Source organism: Coregonus clupeaformis, chromosome 6 (genome assembly GCF_020615455.1).
Source record: "Coregonus clupeaformis isolate EN_2021a chromosome 6, ASM2061545v1, whole genome shotgun sequence".
In the NCBI taxonomy this organism is placed as follows: Eukaryota; Metazoa; Chordata; class Actinopteri; order Salmoniformes; family Salmonidae; genus Coregonus; species Coregonus clupeaformis.
In genome coordinates this window covers 13,673,086-13,696,830 of record NC_059197.1, presented here as the reverse complement: position 1 = coordinate 13,696,830, position 23,745 = coordinate 13,673,086, and the positions used below count along the sequence as shown (strand labels likewise).

General features: G+C 45.0%; 1 protein-coding gene across 4 annotated transcripts in view; it reads left to right on the top strand.

The window, feature by feature from the left end:
• LOC121568100 (protein Atg16l2) overlaps nt 1–23,745 on the top strand; it is a 101,137-nt gene that overhangs the window by 25,523 nt on the left and 51,869 nt on the right. Inside the window, exons 2-10 of one of the 4 annotated variants that reach the window (XM_045218525.1) lie at nt 689–758; nt 2,169–2,244; nt 3,019–3,092; nt 5,991–6,242; nt 9,740–9,805; nt 10,656–10,736; nt 12,406–12,462; nt 14,334–14,442; nt 23,701–23,745. The exon at nt 23,701–23,745 is cut by the window's right edge and continues 61 nt beyond it. In XM_045218525.1, the coding sequence (XP_045074460.1) occupies nt 689–758; nt 2,169–2,244; nt 3,019–3,092; nt 5,991–6,242; nt 9,740–9,805; nt 10,656–10,736; nt 12,406–12,462; nt 14,334–14,442; nt 23,701–23,745 (830 nt within the window). Of the gene's footprint in view, nt 1–688; nt 759–2,168; nt 2,245–3,018; nt 3,093–5,990; nt 6,243–9,739; nt 9,806–10,655; nt 10,737–12,405; nt 12,463–14,330; nt 14,443–23,700 lie in introns of all 4 variants that reach the window. The other 3 variants (XM_045218522.1, XM_045218535.1, XM_045218528.1) reach the window with 3 other exon arrangements.

Genomic DNA, 23,745 nt, shown 5'->3' with positions numbered 1-23,745 from the left:
TGGCCTGAATACCAAGCGTCACGTCTGGAGGAAGCCAGGCACCGCTCATCACCTGGCCAATACCATCCATACAGTGAAGCGTAGTGGCAGCATCATGCTGTGGGGATGTTTTTCAGCGGCATGGACTGGGAGACTAGTCTAACATCTCTGGAGAGACCTGAAAATAGCTGTGCAGCGATGCTCCCCATTCAACATGACAGAGCTTGAGAGGATCTGCAGAGAAGAATGGGAGAAACTCAAATACGGGTGTGCCAAGCTTGTAGCGTCATATGCTAAATGATGTAAATGTAATACCCAAGAAAACTTGAGGCTGCAACCACTGCCAAAGGTGCTTCAACAAAGTACTGAGTAAAGGGTCTGAATACTAATGTAAATGTGATATTTCCGTTTTTTTTTAAATACATTTGCAAACATTTCTATAAAACCTGTTTTTGCTGTGTCATTATGGGGTGTTATGTGTAGATTGATGAGAAAAAAAAACGATTTAATCAATTTTAGAATAAGGCTGTTACGTAACAAAATGTGGAAAAAGTCAAGGGGTCGGAATACTTTCCGAATGCACTGTATATTGATGTTCTGTGTTCTATATTGATGTTCTGTGTTCTATATTGATGTTCTGTGTTCTATATTGATGTTCTGTGTTCTATATTGATGTTCGGTGTTCTATATTGGTGATGTCATCCTACAGATATCAATCTGCTGGAGAAGTCCAATCAGAGAGCCATCATCACTAAAGGCATCCTGGGATCTGGTTCAAGGTCATTATTACACTAGAAGAATGAGGTTGTCAATGTACTTAATTCTCAATGGACGTATTTAGCTTGTTTGGATGTGTAAGGCCAGGAGTTTCCCACTCAGGAAGAACTCTGCCCTATTGATGTGTGTGATAGAAATCTGTATGGAATATTTCCTGTGAGAGATTGTTTGTCCTGTTTGTTAAGTGTCTGTGTGTTTTGTATTTGTATTTATTATGGATCCCCATTAGTTCCTGCCAGGACAGCAGCTACTCTTCCTGGGGTTTATTATGGATCCCCATTAGTTCTTGCCAAGGCAGTAGCTACTCTTCCTGGGGTTTATTATGGATCCCCATTAGTTCCTGCCATGGCAGCAGCTACTCTTCCTGGGGTTTATTATGGATCCCCATTAGTTCCTGCCAAGGCAGCAGCTACTCTTCCTGGGGTTTATTATGGATCCCCATTAGTTCCTGCCATGGCAGTAGCTACTCTTCCTGGGGTTTATTATGGATCCCCATTAGTTCCTGCCAGGGCAGCAGCTACTCTTCCTGGGGTTTATTATGGATCCCCATTAGTTCCTGCCAGGGCAGTAGCTACTCTTCCTGGGGTTTATTATGGATCCCCATTAGTTCCTGCCAGGGCAGCAGCTACTCTTCCTGGGGTTTATTATGGATCCCCATTAGTTCCTGCCAAGGCAGCAGCTACTCTTCCTGGGGTCCAAACACATTAAGACACTTATGTTACACTTAAAATAAAACAGTACATCATATAACATTATTATACCACTACATACATATCTACAATACAAAATGTATAATACCACCATACAACAATATTACAATGTACGTGTGTGTAGAGTGTGTGTGCTAGCGTTTGTGTGTGTATGCGTGTGTCTGTACCCCTGTGTGTGTCTCTTCACAGTCCCCGCTGTTCCATAAGGTGTGTTTTTACCTGTTTTACCTGTTTTATCTGTTTCTACTGCATACATCAGTTACTTGATGTGGAATATAGTTCCATGTAGTCATGACTCTATGTAGTACTGTGCGCCTCCCATAGTCTGTTCTGGACTTGGGGACTGTGAAGAGACCTCTGGTGGCATGTCTTGTGGGGTATGCATGGGTGTCCGAGCTGTGTGCTAGTAGTTTAAACAGACAGCTCGGTGCATTCAGCTTGTCAACACTTCTTACAAAAACAAGTAGTGATGAAGTCAATCTCTCTCCCACTTTGAGCCATGAGAGATTGACATGCATATTATTAATGTTAGCTCTCTGTGTACATTTAAGGGCCAGCCGTGCTGCCCTGTTCTGAGCCAATTGCAATTTTCCTAAGTCCCTCTTTGTGGCACCTGACCACACTACTGAACAGTAGTCTGGGTGCGATTGTGGGTTTGACGTCTTGAGACCCTAACCTGTGAACGTGTCTTTGACCTCACAGGTACCCAGCCTCCTCCAACGATTCCTTGACATCTCTGATTTCCAAGAATGATGATCTGAAGAAAACAACTGGAGAGGTAGGAAACAGCAAGTAACTGTGTAATATACAGGCAGGGACTCTTGATTTGACATTATGCTGTCGGCAACAGTTTCAGTTTCAGTTCATCATTCAGAGAGCTGCCGTGTTGAAAATCACCTCACTGGCAACATCACCTTATCGTTGCATTATTGATATAAGGCGTAGTCTCCACCAATCTGTCATAAAGCAAAACATATGTGTTGTGATACCCAGAGAGAGAGAGAAAGACTAAACCAAGAAGCAGACATCCTGCCTTACATGTTCACATTTACATTTTAGTCATTTAGCAGACGCTCTTATCCAGAGCCACTTACAGTTAGTGAGTGCATGCATTATTTTTTTATTTTTATACTGGCCCCCCATGGGAATCGAACACACAACCCTGGCGTTGCAAACGCCATGCTCTACCAACTGAGCTACATCCCTGCCGGCCATTGCCTCCCCTACCCTGGACGACACTGGGCCAATTGTGCGCCGCCCCATGAGTCTCCCGGTCGCGGCCGGCTACGACAGAGCCTGGATTCGAACCAGGATCTCTAGTGGCACAGCTAGCACTGCGATGCAGCGCCTTAGACCACTGCGCCCCTCGGGAGAGCCGTGTTCTGGTCCTGTGAATGCTGTGCTCCTTATTCAACTGTAAAAGGCATCCGTTTGCTGATCATCTCTGTCTTTGACATCTACGGCAGAGAGATACAATATCTTACAATACAATGCCTGATAACTGTGAGTCTCTACTGTGTCTTTAGTTGACAGACTCTACTGTGTTTTCTAGCTGGCCTACCAGGTAGTGGAGCTCCAGCAGGAGATTAAGATCAAAGACTCCGTACTGGAAGAACAACATGCCAGGTGAGACTGATTCTGTAGAACAACATGCCAGGTCATTCTGTAGAGCAACATGCCAGGTGAGACTGATTATGTAGAACAACATGCCAGGTGAGGCTGATTATGTAGAACAACATGCCAGGTGAGACTGATTCTGTAGAACAACATGCCAGGTGAGACTGATTCTGTAGAACAACATGCCAGGTGAGACTGATTCTGTAGAACAACATGCCAGGTGAGACTGATTCTGTAGAGCAACATGCCAGGTGATTCTGTAGAACAACATGCCAGGTGAGACTGATTCTGTAGAACAACATGCCAGGTGAGACTGATTCTGTAGAACAACATGCCAGGTGAGGCTGATTCTGTAGAACAACATGCCAGGTGAGACTGATTCTGTAGAACAACATGCCAGGTGAGGCTGATTCTGTAGAACAACATGCCAGGTGAGACTGATTCTGTAGAACAACATGCCAGGTGATTCTGTAGAACAACATGCCAGGTCAGACTGATTCTGTAGAACAACATGCCAGGTGCGACTGATTCTGTAGAACAACATGCCAGGTGAGACTGATTCTGTAGAACAACATGCCAGATGAGACTGATTCTGTAGAACAACATGCCAGGTGAGACTGATTCTGTAGAGCAACATGCCAGGTGAATCTGTAGAACAACATGCCAGGTGATTCTGTAGAACAACATGCCAGGTGATTCTGTAGAACAACATGCCAGGTCATTCTGTAGAACAACATGCCAGGTCATTCTGTAGAACAACATGCCAGGTCATTCTGTAGAACAACATGCCAGGTGAGACTGATTCTGTAGAACAACATGCCAGGTGAGGCTGATTCTGTAGAACAACATGCCAGGTGAGACTGATTCTGTAGAACAACATGCCAGGTGATTCTGTAGAACAACATGCCAGGTCAGGGTGATTCTGTAGAACAACATGCCAGGTGAGACTGATTCTGTAGAGCAACATGCCAGGTTATTCTGTAGAACAACATGCCAGGTGATTCTGTAGAACAACATGCCAGGTCATTCTGTAGAACAACATGCCAGGTCATTCTGTAGAACAACATGCCAGGTCATTCTGTAGAACAACATGCCAGGTGATTCTGTAGAACAACATGCCAGGTGTTTCTGTAGAACAACATGCCAGGTGATTCTGTAGAACAACATGCCAGGTGAGACTGATTCTGTAGAACAACATGCCAGGTGAGACTGATTCTGTAGAACAACATGCCAGGTGAGACTGATTCTGTAGAACAACATGCCAGGTGAGACTGATTCTGTAGAACAACATGCCAGGTGAGACTGATTCTGGCAGAACAACATGCCAGGTGAGACTGATTCTGTAGAACAACATGCCAGGTGAGACTGATTCTGTAGAACAACATGCCAGGTGAGACTGATTCTGTAGAACAACATGCCAGGTGATTCTGTAGAACAACATGCCAGGTCAGGGTGATTCTGTAGAACAACATGCCAGGTGAGACTGATTATGTAGAACAACATGCCATGTGAGACTGATTATGTAGAACAACATGCCAGGTGAGACTGATTCTGTAGAACAACATGCCAGGTGAGACTGATTCTGTAGAACAACATGCCAGGTGAGACTGATTCTGTAGAACAACATGCCAGGTGAGACTGATTCTGTAGAGCAACATGCCAGGTGATTCTGTAGAGCAACATGCCAGGTGATTCTGTAGAACAACATGCCAGGTGCTTCTGTAGAACAACATGCCAGGTCATTCTGTAGAACAACATGCCAGGTGTTTCTGTAGAACAACATGCCAGGTGATTCTGTAGAACAACATGCCAGGTGATTCTGTAGAACAACATGCCAGGTGAGACTGATTCTGTAGAGCAACATGCCAGGTGATTCTGTAGAGCAACATGCCAGGTGATTCTGTAGAACAACATGCCAGGTGATTCTGTAGAACAACATGCCAGGTGCTTCTGTAGAACAACATGCCAGGTCATTCTGTAGAACAGCATGCCAGGTGATTCTGTAGAACAGCATGCCAGGTGTGACTGATTCTGTAGAACAACATGCCAGGTGCTTCTGTAGAACAACATGCCAGGTCATTCTGTAGAACAACATGCCAGGTGATTCTGTAGAACAACATGCCAGGTGAGGCTGATTCTCTAGAACAACATGCCAGGTGAGACTGATTCTGTAGAGCAACATGCCAGGTGCTTCTGTAGAACAACATGCCAGGTCATTCTGTAGAACAACATGCCAGGTGAGGCTGATTCTGTAGAACAACATGCCAGGTGAGGCTGATTCTCTAGAACAACATGCCAGGTGAGACTGATTCTCTAGAACAACATGCCAGGTGAGGCTGATTCTCTAGAACAACATGCCAGGTGAGGCTGATTCTCTAGAACAACATGCCAGGTGAGGCTGATTCTCTAGAACAACATGCCAGGTGTGACTGATTCTCTAGAACAACATGCCAGGTGATTCTGTAGAACAACATGCCAGGGAGGCTGATTCTCTAGAACAACATGCCAGGTGAGGCTGATTCTCTAGAACAACATGCCAGGTGATTCTGTAGAACAACATGCCAGGTGAGGCTGATTCTCTAGAACAACATGCCAGGTGAGACTGATTCTCTAGAACAACATGCCAGGTGTGACTGATTCTCTAGAAGACTAACCAGCTTCACATTCCTGCCTGCAGCTCTCCTCCTTTGAAACCTGTAGGAAGGACCTGTTGAAACTTGAAAGCACTGGCAAGCACAGCTTAATATAGCTATGGTTTGCAATTTGTGAATCCTAGGTCACTATGATCACACAATCATATGAGCAATCTGATGCTACTGAATGTGGTGGTGCAGTAGTACAGGAAAATGTGGTCATGGAATATCCTTGGCCCTAGTTAATAGACACTAACTGTATCTGTGTGTTCAGGATGTGTGAGGTGCAGAGGTATCTGCTGCGGGTGCAGGCTGAGGATGGTAGTCTGGCGGAACGTGTTGCTGAGGTGACGGAGGGGAACCGGCTGTTGAAACGGGAGTACGACTCTTTGCTGGAGCGGCACCATGATATGGACCAGACCTTCAGAGAGGAGAAGCTCAGGGGTCAGGAACTGCTTGAGGAACTTGTCCGGGGGAAGCAGCACGCAGCCGTCAGGATGAACAGCCGCAACGAGAGACGAGTCAGGTGAGATCAACCCTAACCCTGACCCTGCTGGGGGTCAAAGAGAGACGGGTCAGGTGAGATCAACCCTAACCCTGACCCTGCTGGGGGGTCAAAGAGAGACGGGTCAGGTGAGATCAACCCTAACCCTGACCCTGCTGGGGGTCAAAGAGAGACGGGTCAGGTGAGCTGCTTCCTGGGGTCAAAGTTCAGGGCCCTGAGTTTTTCCTGAAGAGTGGTGGGGGGGAATATGCATATCAAAGGCTGACCGTGTACAGACTTACATTTCCTGACCATTTGATATCACCAAGAAGAACTCTGGGCCCTAATTAAAGTCTACAGGTTATAACTATACTGATTTTACTGAGTTACAATTCATATAAGGAAATCAGTCAAGGAATTGAAATAAATTAATATGGCCCTAATCTATGGATTTCACATGACTGGGCAGGGGCACAGCCATGGGTGGGCCTGGGAGGGCATAGGCCCACCTGTCACGCCCTGGCTCTGGGGACTCTAGTATGTTGAGCCAGGGTGTGAGTTTTCATGTGTGTTGGTTCTAGTTGTTGTATATCTATGTTGGCCAGGGTGGCTCCCAATCGGAGACGGCTGTAGCTCGTTGTCTCTGATTGGGAGTCATACTTAGGTAGCCGTTAGGCATTCATTCATTGTGGTTTCTTGTTCCGTGTTGGTTTGTGTATGTAACCAGGGACGTCACGTTTTCGTTTTGTTGTTTTGATCGTGTGATCATTATATAAATAAATATGTTCGCATTCAACGCTGCGCCTTGGTCCTCCTCTCTCACCGACGAGCGTGACACCACCCACTGGGGAGCCCAGCCAATCAGAATGAGTTTTTCCCCACAAAAGGGCTTTATTACGAACAGAAATACTCCTCAGTTTCATCAGCTGGTCTGGTCTCCGATGAGCCCGCAGGTAAAGAAGCCGGATGTAGAGGTCCTGGGCTGGTGTGGTTACACGTGGTCTGCGGTTGTGAGCCGGGTGGACGTACTGCCAAATTCTCTAAAACGACGTTGGAGGTGGCTTATGGTAGAGAAATTAACATTTAATTATCTGGCAACAGCTCTGGTGGACATTCCCGCAGTCAGCATGCCAATTGCACACTCCCTCAAAACCTGAGACATCTGTGGCATTGTGTTGTGTGACGAAACTGCACATTTTAGAGTGGCCTTTTATTGTTCCCAGCACAAGGTGCACCTGTGTAATGATCATGCTGTTTAATCAGCTTCTTGATATGCCACACCTGTCAGGTGGATGGATTATCTTGACGAAGGAGAAATGCTCACTAACAGGGATGTAAACGAATTTGTGCACAAAACTTGAGAGAAATAAGCTTTTTGTGTGTATGGACAATGTCTGGGATCTTTTATTTCAGGTCATGAAACACGGGACCAACACTTTACATGTTGTGTTTATATTTTAGTTCAGTGTAGTCAAAGGCTATAGGTTATAACTAGTTAAAGGCCAGGTGAGGGGATACATAGGGAAACCTTACATAGTGGATAGGAGTACTTACTTGAGGGCAATCCAATCTGGATTAATTAGGACAATAAGATAAAAAAAACAAAGTGTCAATATTAAGACACCTAAAAAGGACAGAAATGTAAGACACACATTAAAGTGTTTAAGACTGAGATATTGCATTAAGGCAACTTTCCGTTTTTTGACAAGAGACTCCTTCAAGTGACTTGTTCATTAGCAACACTAGTCAGTCCACTTTATTCACAGGTTATAACTAGTTATAGACTATAGGTTATAACTAGTTAGACTATAGGTTATAACTAGTTAGACTATAGGTTATAACTAGTTAAAGACTATAGGTTATAACTAGTTAGACTATAGGTTATAACTAGTTATAGACTATAGGTTATAACTAGTTATAGACTATAGGTTATACTTAGTTAGACTATAGGTTATAACTAGTTAGACTATAGGTTATAACTAGTTAAAGACTATAGGTTATAACTAGTTAGACTATAGGTTATAACTAGTTATAGACTATAGGTTATAACTAGTTAAAGACTATAGGTTATAACTAGTTAGACTATAGGTTATAACTAGTTAGACTATAGGTTATAACTAGTTATAGACTATAGGTTATAACTAGTTATAGACTATAGGTTATAACTAGTTAGACTATAGGTTATAACTAGTTAAAGACTATAGGTTATAACTAGTTAAAGACTATAGGTTATAACTAGTTAAAGACGATAGGTTATAACTAGTTAAAGACTATAGGTTATAACTAGTTAAAGACTATAGGTTATAACTAGTTAGACTATAGGTTATAACTAGTTAGACTATAGGTTATAACTAGTTAGACTATAGGTTATAACTAGTTATAGACTATAGGTTATAACTAGTTAAAGACTATAGGTTATAACTAGTTAAAGACTATAGGTTATAACTAGTTAAAGACTGTAGGTTATAACTAGTTATAGACTATAGGTTATAACTAGTTAGACTATAGGTTATAACTAGTTAGACTATAGGTTATAACTAGTTATAGACTATAGGTTATAACTAGTTAGACTATAGGTTCTGCTAAAAGGCATATTATATTATATTATATTATAGGTTATAACTAGTTAGACTATAGGTTATAACTAGTTAAAGACTATAGGTTATAACTAGTTAAAGACTATAGGTTATAACTAGTTAAAGACTATAGGTTATAACTAGTTAAAGACTATAGGTTATAACTAGTTAAAGACTATAGGTTATAACTAGTTAAAGACTATAGGTTATAACTAGTTATAGACTATAGGTTATAACTAGTTATAGACTATAGGTTATAACTAGTTAGACTATAGGTTATAACTAGTTAGACTATAGGTTATAACTAGTTAGACTATAGGTTATAATTAGTTATAGACTATAGGTTATAACTAGTTATAGACTATAGGTTATAACTAGTTAAAGACTATAGGTTATAACTAGTTAAAGACTATAGGTTATAACTAGTTAAAGACTATAGGTTATAACTAGTTAGACTATAGGTTATAACTAGTTATAGACTATAGGTTATAACTAGTTAAAGACTATAAGTTATAACTAGTTAGACTATAGGTTATAACTAGTTAGACTATAGGTTATAACTAGTTAGACTATAGGTTATAACTAGTTAAAGACTATAGGTTATAACTAGTTAAAGACTATAGGTTATAACTAGTTATAGACTATAGGTTATAACTAGTTAGACTATAGGTTATAACTAGTTATAGACTATAGGTTATAACTAGTTATAGACTATAGGTTATAACTAGTTATAGACTATAGGTTATAACTAGTTAGACTATAGGTTATAACTAGTTATAGACTATAGGTTATAACTAGTTATAGACTATAGGTTATAACTAGTTAAAGACTATAGGTTATAACTTTCCCTCGTCAAGTCACGTGCAGGAAAAACTCCAGGCCCTATGAAGCATTAATGAATGTATTCAGAGTGAGTTGTTTCTGTAATGTTGTTGTCATTCCTTTCAACTGTCAACCCCACAGAGCCAGAGAGGCAAGTCTTCAGAAGGAACTGGAGACCGCTGGGAAGGTGAAGGTGACAATCGATGTGTAAGTAACTAGATTATATAGCCTACGTCGATGTTTAAGTAACTAGGTTATATAGCCTACGTCGATGTTTAAGTAACTAGATTATATAGCCTACGTCGATGTTTAAGTAACTAGATTTTATAGCCTACGTCGATGTTTAAGTAACTAGGTTATATAGCCTACGTCGATGTTTAAGTAACTAGATTATATAGCCTACGTCGATGTTTAAGTAACTAGATTATATAGCCTACGTCGATGTTTAAGTAACTAGATTATATAGCCTACGTCGATGTTTAAGTAACTAGGTTATATAGCCTACGTCGATGTTTAAGTAACTAGGTTATATAGCCTACGTCGATGTTTAAGTAACTAGATTATATAGCCTACGTCGATGTTTAAGTAACTAGATTATATAGCCTACGTCGATGTTTAAGTAACTAGATTATATAGCCTACGTCGATGTTTAAGTAACTAGATTATATAGCCTACGTCGATGTTTAAGTAACTAGGTTATATAGCCTACGTCGATGTTTAAGTAACTAGGTTATATAGCCTACGTCGATGTTTAAGTAACTAGATTATATAGCCTACGTCGATGTTTAAGTAACTAGATTATATAGCCTACGTCGATGTTTAAGTAACTAGGTTATATAGCCTACGTCGATGTTTAAGTAACTAGATTATATAGCCTACGTCGATGTGTAAGTGTAATCAAACTCTTTAGTTTAGATTGTATAGTCCCATTGATGTGTAAGTAGCTCTCACTAGATTGAGAATAGGTTAAAGTTGTCCCCTTGTATTGTAGTAGCTCATGTCCAGAGGGACACACAAAGCTAAAGGATAATAAAGTGTTGTGCTGTTTCCCTTCCAGCGGGTCTGTCAGTGCCCCCGCCTCCAGAGAAGCCTCCCCTAAGAGTGATCTGACAGAGAGACGGACCGCTAGAATGTTCAGGTAGATGAAGGCTGAGAGAAAGAACCACTAGAATGTTCTGGTAGAGGAGGGCTGAGAGACGGACCACTAGAATGTTCTGGTAGATGAAGGCTTAGAGACGGACCACTAGAATGTTCTGGTAGATGAAGGCTTAGAGACGGACCACTAGAATGTTCTGGTAGATGAAGGCTGAGAGACGGACCACATTCTGAAGGCTGAGAGACGGACCACTAGAATGTTCTGGTAGAGGAAGGTGGAAAGACGGACCACTAGAATGTTCTGGTAGATGAAGGCTGAGAGACGGACCACTAGAATGTTCAGGTAGATGAAGGCTGAGAGACGGACCACTAGAATGTTCTGGTAGATGAAGGCTGAGAGACGGACCACTAGAATGTTCTGGTAGATGAAGGCTGAGAGACGGACCACTAGAATGTTATGGTAGATGAAGGCTGAGAGAAAGAACCACTAGAATGTTCTGGTAGATGAAGGCTGAGAGACGGACCACTAGAATGTTCTGGTAGATGAAGGCTGAGAGACGGACCACTAGAATGTTCTGGTAGATGAAGGCTGAGAGACGGACCACTAGAATGTTCTGGTAGAGGAAGGCTGAGAGACGGACCACTAGAATGTTCTGGTAGATGAAGACTGAGAGACGGACCACTAGAATGTACTGGTAGAGGAAGGCTGAGAGACGGACCACTAGAATGTTCTGGTAGAGGAAGGCTGAGAGACGGACCACTAGAATGTTCTGGTAGATGAAGGCTGAGAGACGGACCACTAGAATGTTCTGGTAGAGGAAGGCTGAGAGACGGACCACTAGAATGTTCTGGTAGATGAAGGCTGAGAGACGGACCACTAGAATGTTCTGGTAGATGAAGGCTGAGAGACGGACCACTAGAATGTTCTGGTAGAGGAAGAAATGACAGAAATCCCTCAAAGTTCACATGGCGTTTATGGGCCTTTCCTTCCCATGGAAGTAGACATTTACATTTACATTTTAGTCATTTAGCAGACGCTCTTATCCAGAGCGACTTAGTTAGTGAATACATCTTTTTTTATACTGGCCCCCCGTGGGAATCGAACCCAACCCTTGTTGGAACTCATTGTCGGGGTATAGAGTTTTCAGATTCCAACTCAAAGTAACTTTCATTTTCAAAGTGTAATGTTCTAATGGTGAAATGTTTATTATTTATATATATATATATATATATATATATATATATATTTAAATATAAAAATAATGAAATGCATTTAAAGAATGCTTACACTGCATGATTAGTTCCAAAGGGATCTTCAGTCACAATGCTACAGATGTAGCTAGGATCTTCATTTGATCACTCTTTTCTTGCTGAGAATATTCCTGCACCTCAGGAAATGCAAACGTGTAGTGTATTTGAGTTTTAAAAGTTTGTCATTTCCACTTTGAATATTTCAGACTTGATTTGCCCTAACGAACAATGTATCAACCCCTACAAAAATGTCCATTAATTATAATCCACATAATAATTCACATTTCCTGACGCTGCAGGATTATTTTCCTGCTGTAGCAAACTGGCTCAGATTAAGATCCTACATCTGTAACATCACAATGCTAACTACATCACAATGCTTACTACATCTACATTGATTAAACCATTCCTTCAAGTGTGTTTTAAAAGTTCTAAAAACTTCACTTAACTTTTTTTCCTAGGTCAGCCTCAGTAACATCCCCTCCCAGGATTCTAGATTCCATCAAAGAGCTTTTTGAGTGAGTTACATAGACAGAATAATATTAATGTTCTATGCTTCTATGGTTACATAGACAGAATACTATTAATGTTCTATGCTTCTATGGTTACATAGACAGAATAATATTAATGTTCTATGCTTCTATGGTTACATAGACAGAATACTATTAATGTTCTATGCTTCTATGGTTACATAGACAGAATAATATTAATGTTCTATGGTTACATAGACAGAATAATATTAATGTTGTTAAACACATAGATATTCATCATAACTATAGGTTGAAGAAACGTTCAAAGTTCTTGAAATTTTCCATATTGACTGACCTTTATGTCTTAAAGTAATGATGGACTGTCATTTCTCTTTGCTTATTTGAGCTGTTCTTGCCATAATATGGACTTTTACCAAATAGGGCTTATCTTCTGTATATCCCCCTACCTTGTCACAACACAACTGATTGGCTCAAACGCATTAAGAAGGAAAGAAATTCCACAAATTAACTTTTAACAAGGCACACCTGTTAATTGAAATGCATTCCAGGTGACTACCTCATGAAGCTGGTTGAGGGAATGCCAAGAGTGTGCAGAGCTGTCATCAAGGCAACGGGTGGCTACTTTGAAGAATCTCAAATATAAAATCTAATTTGATTTGTTTAACACTTTTTTTTGGTTACTACATGATTCCATATGTGTCAGTTCATAGTTTTGATGTCTTCACTATTATTCTACAATGTAGAAAATAGTTTTTAAAAAATAAGAAAAACCCTGGAATGAGTAGGTGTGTCCAAACTTTTGACTGGTGCTGTAGATGTTTGGCACTTGCCTCACATAGTCCTGACATCAATCTGCTAATGTTAACTCTCACTCAGCTCAATCACAAAGAAACCCCACTTCTCCCACTCATGCACGTTGATGATGAAGTCTTCCCTAACCCTATTTCCTTCGTAGTGTACCTATTAGGTTAGGGTTAACACGCAACAACCACGGCACTTTATTTACCCACTACTCCTTTTCCAGCAGCCTTGATGATTTATGCTAACAAACATTACAACTCAGTTTACAGCCAGATATGTAGACACATAATCTGCTTATTTCTTAGTCTAATCATACAGTCTGTGTGCCTATAACCCACAGATCTGCAGGTGTGCATCATACCGTTATATTTCAGACAGACAGACAGACAGACGGACACAGTCAGACAGACGGACACAGTCAGACAGATGGACACAGTCAGACAGACGGACACAGTCAGACAGACGGACGGACACAGACCGACGGTCAGACAGACGGACACAGTCAGACAGACGGACACAGTCAGACAGACGGACGGACGGACGGACGCACGCACGCACCCACTCTGCCCCTTGTCCCTCTCCTCTGAAGACTGAGATAAACTTTACTTTGTTTAGGGAGGAGTATTTCATGATATTAGGGCCAGGAGTTTCCCATGGTAATGATATTAGGGCCAGGAGTTTCCCATGGTAATGATATTAGGGCCAGGAGTTTTCCATGATCATGATATTTTATCAGGAAAACCCCTTGCCCTAGTTTTACTGTACATTTAGAAAGATTTTTACTAGGAAAAATCAAGGGCCTATATCCTACAATAAATTAATGACTTGGACTGAAATAGGTTCCGGTACTCATTTTGGGTGCCGGTACTGTTTATGTGCAGGAGCTCCACAATATTTTTGAACTAATATTCTATAAGAGGAACAGGAGCTCAAGTAGAAGAACATTTGAGGTGCCAGTACTCCGCTCCAGTGACCTCCTGCCCAACAAGTCGAGCACTGCGAAAAGTATAGGGCCCAGATTTTTTTTCTTCCTGGTAGGGCCGCTTGGTTAGGAAAAACTCCTGCCGCTAACTGAGTTCTGTTGTGTTTCTAAGCAGAAAGAAGCGTCGGGGGAACTCGCTGTGTCTGAGTCTGAAGGAGGACCTGTATGTTCCTGTAGGGATCTGTCTGGCTGCCAGGGTCCCTGCTAGGGCCCTGCATGTCCTGGTAAGACCTAAAGCCTAACCTTAACCCTAACCCTGCATGTCCTGGTAAGACCTAAAGCCTAACCTTAACCCTAACCCTGCATGTCCTGGTAAGACCTAAAGCCTAACCTTAACCCTAACCCTGCATGTCCTGGTAAGACCTAAAGCCTAACCTTAACCCTAACCCTGCATGTCTTGGTAAGACCTTAAATATGCACTGTCAAACTTTTTGTATAATTTCAGCCTGTCGTTTTTAAAGGAGCGCTCACAAGCCAAAAGTGGTCCCTCGAAAACTGCACACTACGTCACAAATGTTCAGATCGCGCTCTCTCTCTCTCTCTCTCTCTGCTGTGTCCACTGAGCCGTTGGGCCCGCCCTGCAACCTCATTGGATAACGCTGGGCAGGCCTCTTGGTAGCTGTCACTCAAATGGGCGATGGGCTCTCTCAACCATACCTGTCTCTCTCTCTCCACCATACCTGTCTCTCTCTCTCCACCATACCTGTCTCTCCCTCTCCACCATACCTGTCTCTCCCTCTCCACCATACCTTTCTCTCTCTCTCTCTCACCATACCTGTCTCTCTCTCTCCACCATACCTGTCTCTCTCTCTCCACCATACCTGTCTCTCTCTCTCCACCATACCTGTCTCTCTCTCTCCACCATACCTGTCTCTCTCTCTCCACCATACCTGTCTCTCTCTCTCCACCATACCTGTCTCTCTCTCTCCACCATACCTGTCGCTCTCTCCATCATACCTATCGCTCTCTCACCATACCTGTCTCTCTCTCTCCACCATACCTGTCTCTCTCTCTCCACCATACTTGTCTCTCTCTCTCCACCATACCTGTCTCTCTCTCTCTCTCTCTCAACATACCTGTCTCTCTCTCTCTCTCTCTCAACATACCTGTCTCTCTCTACCATATCTGTCTCTCTCTCTCCACCATACCAGTCTCTCTCTCTCAACCATACCTGTATCTCTCTCTCACCATACCTGTCTCTCTCTCACCATACCTGTCTCTCTCTCCATCATACCTGTCTCTCTCACCATCAAGCCTGTCTCTCTCTCACCATACCTGTCTCTCTCTCACATACCTGTGTCTCTCTCCACCATACCTGTCTCTCTCTCCATCATACCTGTCTCGCTCTCTCACCATACCTGTCTCGCTCTCTCTCATCATACCTGTCTCGCTCTCTCTCATCATACCTGTCTCGCTCTCTCCATCATACCTGTCTCGCTCTCTCACCATACCTGTCTCGCTCTCTCACCATACCTGTCTCTCTCTCTCCACCATACCTGTCTCTCTCTCACTATACCTGTCTCTCTCTCCATCATACCTGTCACTCTCTCTCCATCATACCTGTCTCTGTCTCTCACCATACATGTCTCTCTCTCTCCATCATACCTGTCGCTGTCTCTCACCATACATGTCTCTCTCACCATACCTGTCTCTCTCTCATTATACCTCTCTCACCATACCTGTCTCTCTCTCTCTCTCTCACCATACCTGTCTCTCTCTCATCATACCTGTCTCTCTCTCTCATCATACCTGTCTCTCTCTATCATACCTGTCTCTCTCTCTCACCATACATGTCTCTCTCTCACCATACATGTCTCTCTCTCACCATACCTGTCTCTCTCTCTCACCATACCTGTCTCGCTCTCTCCACCATACCTGTCTCTCTCTCGCTCTCCACCATACCTGTCTCTCTCACCATACCTGTCTCTCTCTCTCTCACCATACCTGTCTCTCTCTCTCTCTCTCTCTCTCTCTACCATACCTGTCTCTCTCTCTCTCTCGCCATACCTGTCTCTCTCTGTCTCTCTCATCATACCTGTCTCTCCCTCTCTCACCATACCTGTCTCTCTCTTCATCATACCTGTCTCTCTCTCTTCATCATACCTGTCTCCCTCTCTCTCACCATACTTGTCTCTCTCTCTCCATTATACCTGTCTCTCTCTTTCTCCATCATACCTGTGTCTCTCTCTCTCCATCATACCTGTGTCTCTCTCTCCACCATACCTGTCTCTCTCTCTCCACCATACCTGTCTCTCTCTCTCCATCATACCTGTCTCTCTCTCTCCACCATACCTGTCTCTCTCTCTCCACCATACCTGTCTCTCTCTCTCCATCATACCTGTCTCTCTCTCTCCATCATACCTGTCTCTCTCTCTCTCTCCACCATACCTGTCTCTCTCTCTCCACCATACCTGTCTCTCTCTCTCCATCATACCTGTCTCTCTCTCTCCACCATACCTGTCTCTCTCTCTCCACCATACCTGTCTCTCTCTCTCCACCATACCTGTCTCTCTCTCTCCACCATACCTGTCTCTCTCTCCAAGTGACTGAGTCCATTGTATCAGGGCAGGGACACATTAGGACAGACGCATATCAGTCCATTGTAGTTGGGCAGGGCCACATTAGGAACTATTCAGGCCCTTGTTATTACCATTTAAATAGATGCGGTGGAAGGATACAGGAAGCCCCTGGTGAGCGGTTAGCCTGTCCTGATCCGTGCTCTCTGAGAGGACAGAGGTCCTCTGTGTGTTCTAAACAGTCTCCTCTCTGTCACACACAGCAGCTCTGTTACTGGGACTCTCTGTCGCTGCTCAGGGACATTTTCATTGAATGGCCAGGCCCACGCAGCCACAGAGGAACTAGCATGATCCGCTCGCCCAAGGAAGATGCCCTCCGCTTCCTGCCCCCCCCCCCCTCCCACGTCCCTTCCTACCACTTCCTTATTTGGAGAAGTGTCATATAGTCAGTGTGATCTGCATTAACTCTGTGCTGTGGCTCTCTGCTCATTCTCCATTAGATTTAGCCACTCTACAGGTATCTCGTTTTGGTGTGTCTCACTCAGGAAATGGGGCCTATTTAACTGTCTGTTTCCATATCATATCACAGTGACCGCGGTTGTTTTGTGAGACTGCGTGTTGGTTTTGTTTGCAGGGTAATGTCACATCACAGTTTTTCCTAAAGTTATCTATCTGGATTTCACCTATCGGATAGGATTAAATAGATACAAATTTAATAAACAGAACAGACTAATAATTGACTTGAATGGGGACTCCCATTCTATTTTTTATATTTCTAATGCATTTAATCCTGTCCAATAGCCAAAATCCAGATAGATAACTTTTTTTATTTTTACTGGGCCCAGACCCCATACAGTATGCTGTTGTTTATGGTTGTCATTCACACTCACTTTGATTTGAAGAAGTATGTTGTTTATATCTGCAGCATCAGAACACTCAAACTGAGACACATTTATTTTGTAACCTATTGATTTAAGTAAGGGATAATCAACAAGGGGCTATGCATTCTATGGGAAATAATGCACGGCATGGAAGGTGTGTGCCACGACGTGCTAACCTTGAGCTGGTAAGACAACTGGCCACCCCTCAGAGCCTGGTTCCTCTCTAGGTTTCTTCCTAGGTTCCTGCCTTTCTAGGGAGTTCAAACCCCCTCAGAGCCTGGTTCCTCTCTAGGTTTCTTCCTAGGTTCCTGCCTTTCTAGGGAGTTCAACCCCCCCTCATAGCCTGGTTCCTCTCTAGGTTTCTTCATAGGTTCCTGCTTTCTAGGGAGTTTTTCCTAGCCACCGTGCTTCTACTTCTGCATTGCTTGCTGTTTGGGGTTTTAGACTGGGTTTCTGTATAGCACTGCTCTTTCCATGACATAGACTGACCAGTCTACAGAATCCAGGTGAAAGTTATGATCCCTTATTGATGTCACCAGAATTTTTAAGCCTTGAGATAATTGAGACATGATGTGTATGTGTGCCATTTAGAGGGTGACTGAGCAAAACAACATTTGTCCCTTTTTGAACGGGGTATGGTAGTAGGTGCCAGGAGCACCAGTTAAAGTGTGTAAAGAACTGCAACGCTGCTGGGTTTTTCACGCTCAACAGTTTCCTGTGTGTATCAAGAATGGTCCACCACCCAAAGGACATCCAGCCAACTTGACACAACTGTGGGAAGCATAGAGTACCACTGTACGAATCATAATACCCATAAAACCTAGCGGTCAAACAGGGAAATGGTTCCAATCGTTTTTCCACCATTCATTCTTCCCATAGGGGTTTTTAGAAACCCTTAAAATAAGGGCTGTGTTTCATGTAGGCTTACCCTGGCGTCACGCTTTGATAACCATGTAAATCTCTCTAGGACAAGGTGATTTTTATCAATATATTTACCCCCCAAAAATGAAAGGCTAATTAGCTGGTAATGTGGCTATCATAAAGAACTACAAATGCCAAGATGATCTGGATGAGACTGACGAATCGAGGCAAAGGTAAGAATCTCTGGATTATCTATCTGTTGTTAGCTAAATGTACACTGAAAAAATATATAAACACAACATGTTAAGTGTTGGTCCCATGTTTCATGAGCTGAAATAAAAGATCCCATAAATGTTCCAACAAGCTTTTTTCCCTAAAATGTTCACAAATTTGTTTACACCCCTGTTAGTGAGCATTTCTCCTTTGCCAAGATAATCCATCCACCTGACAGGTGTGGCATATCAAGAAGCTGATTAAACAGCATGATCATTACACAGGTGCACCTTGTGCTGGGAACAATAAAAGGCCACTCTAAAATGTGCAGTTTCGTCACACAACACAACGCCACAGATGTCTCAGGTTTTGAGGGAGCTTGCAATTGGCATGCTGACTGCAGGAATGTCCACCAGAGCTGTTGCCAGATAAATAATGTTAATTTCTCTACCATAAATCCTCACAACCGCGGACCACGTGCAACCACGCCAGCCCAGGACCTCCACATCCTACTTCTTCACCTGACAGCTGATGAAACTGTGGGTTTGAACAACCAAATAATTTCTGCAGAAACTGTCTCAGGGAAGCTCATCTGCGTGTTCGGCGTGCTCACCAGGGTCTTGACCTGACTGCAGTTCGGCGTCGTAACCGACTTCAGTGGGCAAATGCCCAATGGTGGCGGTGGGGTTATGGTATTGGCAGAGGCATAAGCTACAGACAATGAACACAATTGCATTTTATCGATGGCAGTTTGAATGCACAGAGATACTCTGACGAGATCCTGAGGCCCATTGTCGTGCCATTCATCCGCCGCCATCACCTCATGTTTCAGCATGATAATGCACAGCCCCATGTCGAAAGGATCTGTACACAATTCCTGGTAGCCATTGAAGAGGAGTGGGACAACATTCCACAGGCCACAATCAACAGCCTGATCAACTCTATGCGAAGGAGATGTGTCACGCTGCATGAGGCAAATGGTGGTCACACCAGATACTGACTGGTTTTCTGATCTACGCCCCTACCTTTTTTAAAAGGTATCTGTGACCAACAGATGCATATCTGTATTCCCAGTCATCCATAGATTAGGGCCTAATTTATTTATTTCAATAGACCGATTTCCTTATATGAAGTGTAACTCAGTAAAATCTTTGAAATTGTTGCATGTTGCGTTGATATTTTTGTTCAGTGTAGTAATTAATTGATGTCCTGTTGTGACACTCTGGCTCCATGGACTTTGATATTTGAGCCAGGGTTGTTCATTGTCATTGGTTTGGGTGTATTTCATTTGGTGGTGTTGGGGATGGGTGAGTTTCATTTTGTTTGTGTCTAGTGGTGATTGGTCTATGACTCCCAATCGGAGGTAACGAGTGTCAGCTGTCGGCTCGTTATCTCTGATTGGGAGCCATATATATTCTGTGTGTTTTCTCCTTTGTTTTGTGGGTTATTGTTCCAGTGTTGTATGTTCTGTCGGTGTCACAAGAGGACTTCACGTATCGTCATTTGTTGTTTTTTCGTGGTTGCTTTAATTAAATAAAGTCATCATGTTCACCCACGCGCTGCGTATGGTCCGCTCCTTCAGACGATCGTGACAGAATAACCCACCAAAAAGGACTAGCAGCGCGTCCAGGAGCAAAGGGTCTGGACATGGGAGGAACTGTTGGACGGTAAAGGGTCCTGGACGTGGGAAGAAATCCTGGACGGCATGGATCGCCGTCCATGGAGCGAAACAGAGGAGAGGCGACGGAGAGAGGAGCAACGGGCGTCGGCAGAGCCAACGTCGGAAGGACGAGAGGCAACCCCAAGAAATTTTTTGGGGGGGGCACATGGCTTGGGCGACGGAGCAGCAGGAGGCTGCCACAAGGCAGAGTCAGAGGGCTGCCAGGTTAAGGGGGCTGACGGAGGCAGAGAAGGGACGGATTCAGTGGGCTACCAGGTCAAGGGGGCTACTGGGTAAAGCAGGGAAGGAAGGTGTTGAGGCACGGCGTGAGGTACTGGGGGTGTGTAACCAGTTCGGTCCGGCCCGTTCCTAGTCCCGAGGTGCAGCCAGTAGTGTGTGTTCCCGTGACGGTACGGCCTGTTCCGGTCCCTCGCACTAAGTGTAAGGTGCGCGTCGCCAGCCCGGTTCGGCCTGTTCCTGCCATACGCACCAAGTATGCGGCGCGCGTCGCCAGCTCAGCCCGGCCTGTTCCTACTCCACGCACCAGGGATACGGTGCGCTTCGCCAGCCCAGCCCGGCCTGTTCCTACTCCACGCACCAGGGATACGGTGCGCTTCGCCAGCCCAGCCCGGCCTGTTCCTACTCCACGCACCAGGGATACGGTGCGCCGCCAGCCCGGCCCGGCCTGTTCCGGCCACTCGCACCAGGGATACGGTGCGCGCCGCCAGCCCCGCCCGGCCTGTTCCTGCTCTCCGCACTCAGGGCGTGAGGTGAGTCCCCAGGGTCCAGCATGCCCTGTTCTCGGCTCCCCGCACTAGGCGTTATGGGAGTCCCCAGGGTCCAGCATGCCCTGTTCCGACTCCCCGCACTAGCCCTGAGATGCGTGTCCTCAGCCCGGTACCTCCAGTTCCGGCACCACGCATCAGGCCTACGGTGCGTCCCCAGGGCCAAGCATGCCCTGTTGCTGCTTCCCGCACTAGCCCTGAGATGCGTGTCCTCAGCCCGGTACCTCCAGTTCCGGCACCACGCATCAGGCCTACGGTGCGCCCCCAGGGCCAAGCATGCCCTGTTGCTGCTTCCCGCACTAGCCCTGAGATGCGTGTCCTCAGCCCGGTACCTCCAGTTCCGGCACCACGCATCAGGCCTACGGTGCGTCCCCCAGGGTCCAGCATGCCCTGTTGCTTCTCCCCGCACTAGCCCTGAGATGCGTGTCCTCAGCCCGGTACCTCCTGTTCCGGCACCACGCACCAGGCCTACGATGCGCCTCAGACGGCCAGAGTCTGCCGTCTGCCCAACGGGGCCTGAACTGCCCGTCTGCCCAAAGCCTGCAAAGCCGCCCCGTCTGCCATGAGCCATCAGAGCCGCCCGCCAGACCGGAGCCGCTAGAGCCTTCCGCCAGACAGGATCAGCCAGAGCCTTCCGCCAGACAGGATCAGCCAGAGCCTTCTGCCAGACAGGATCAGCCAGAGCCTTCTGCCAGACAGGATCAGCCAGAGCCTTCTGCCAGACAGGATCAGCCAGAGCCTTCAGCCAGCCATGAGCAGCCAGATCCGTCAGCCAGCCATGAGCAGCCAGATCCGTCAGCCAGCCATGAGCAGCCAGATCCGTTAGCCAGCCATGAGCAGCCAGATCCGTTAGCCAGCCATGAGCAGCCAGTTCCGTCAGCCAGCCATGAGCCGTCCAGCCAGGATCCGCCAGAGCCGCCCAGCCAGGATCCGCCAGGAGCCGTCCAGCCGGGATCCGCCAGAGCCGCCCAACCGGGATCCGTCAGAGCCGCCCAGCCAGGATCCGCCAGCCAGCCAGGATCCGCCAGAGCCAGCCAGCCAGGATCCGCCATTTAGTCAGGTGCTGCCCCTTAGCTCGGTGTTGCTCTTATCCTGTTGCTGTCCCTTATCCTGGTGCTGTCCCTTAGCCTGGTACTGCCCCTTAGTCCGGTACTGCCCCTTAGTCCTGTACTGCCCCTAGTCCGGTGCTGCCCCTTAGCCCGGTGCTGCCCCTTTGTCCCGGTAGCCCCTTATCCCGGTGCTGCCCCTTATCCCGGTGCTGCCCCTTAGGCCGATGCTGCCCCTTAGTCCGGTGTTGCCCCTTAGTCCAGGTGGGGTTAGTTGGAGGGTGGTCATTGGGAGGAGGCTACCGAAGCAGGTTGTGACTGTGGTGGGGTGGGGATCACGACCGGGGCCAGAGCCGCCACCGTGGACAGACGCCACCCAGACCCTCCCTAGTCCTGATATTGGTGCGCCCGGAGTTCGCACCTTTAGGGGGGGGTACTGTGACACTCTGGCTCCATGGACTTTGATATTTGAGCCAGGGTTGTTCATTGTCATTGGTTTGGGTGTATTTCATTTGGTGGTGTTGGGGATGGGTGAGTTTCATTTTGTTTGTGTCTAGTGGTGATTGGTCTATGACTCCCAATCGGAGGTAACGAGTGTCAGCTGTCGGCTCGTTATCTCTGATTGGGAGCCATATATATTCTGTGTGTTTTCTCCTTTGTTTTGTGGGTTATTGTTCCAGTGTTGTATGTTCTGTCGGTGTCACAGAGGACTTCACGTATCGTCATTTGTTGTTTTTTCGTGGTTGCTTTAATTAAATAAAGTCATCATGTTCACTCCACGCGCTGCGTATTGGTCCGCTCCTTCAGACGATCGTGACACCTGTGTGGCTCAGTTAGTAGAGCTTGGCGTTTGCAATGCAAGGGTTGTGGGTTCGATTCCCATGGGGGACCAGTACGAAAACGTTCACTACTGTATGTCGCTCTGGAGCGTCTGCTAAATAAATAAAATGTAAATAATTTGGGAAATTAAATTAATTAATATATTTTAAAGTCTGTCTTGTGCAAGTTCTAAATTGACACAAAACCTGTTAGCAAAGGTGTCAGCTAGAGATGACGTGCAGGAGCTTGCAGGGATTTGTAGTCTTGCATGATGTCTACTTTGATGCTAATTATCATTTTTGAATCTGAGAGTAAATAGAGCGAATATATTGATAAGTCACCTTGTCCTAGAGAGATTTACATGGTTATCTAAACATCACCCCAGGGTAAACCTACATGAAACACAGCCCTTATTTTAAGTGTTTCTAAAATCCCCAATGGGAAAAATGAATGGTGGAAAAACGTTTGGAACCATTTCCTTGTTTGACCGCTAGGTTTTATGGGTATTATGACAACTGCACAGTGGGGCTCAATAGGAATCAACATGGGCCAGCTTCCCTATGGAACGCTTGTAGAGTCCATGCCCCCAACTAACTGAGGCTGGTCTGAGGGCAAAAGGGGATGTAACTCAATATTAGGAAGGTGTTCCTAATGTTTTGTACACTCAGTGTATGTATCTCTGTGTTAATCTCTCCATCCAGGATGCCCATGAGTTGGGTATTAATGCAGTGAGGTTCAGCTCCAGT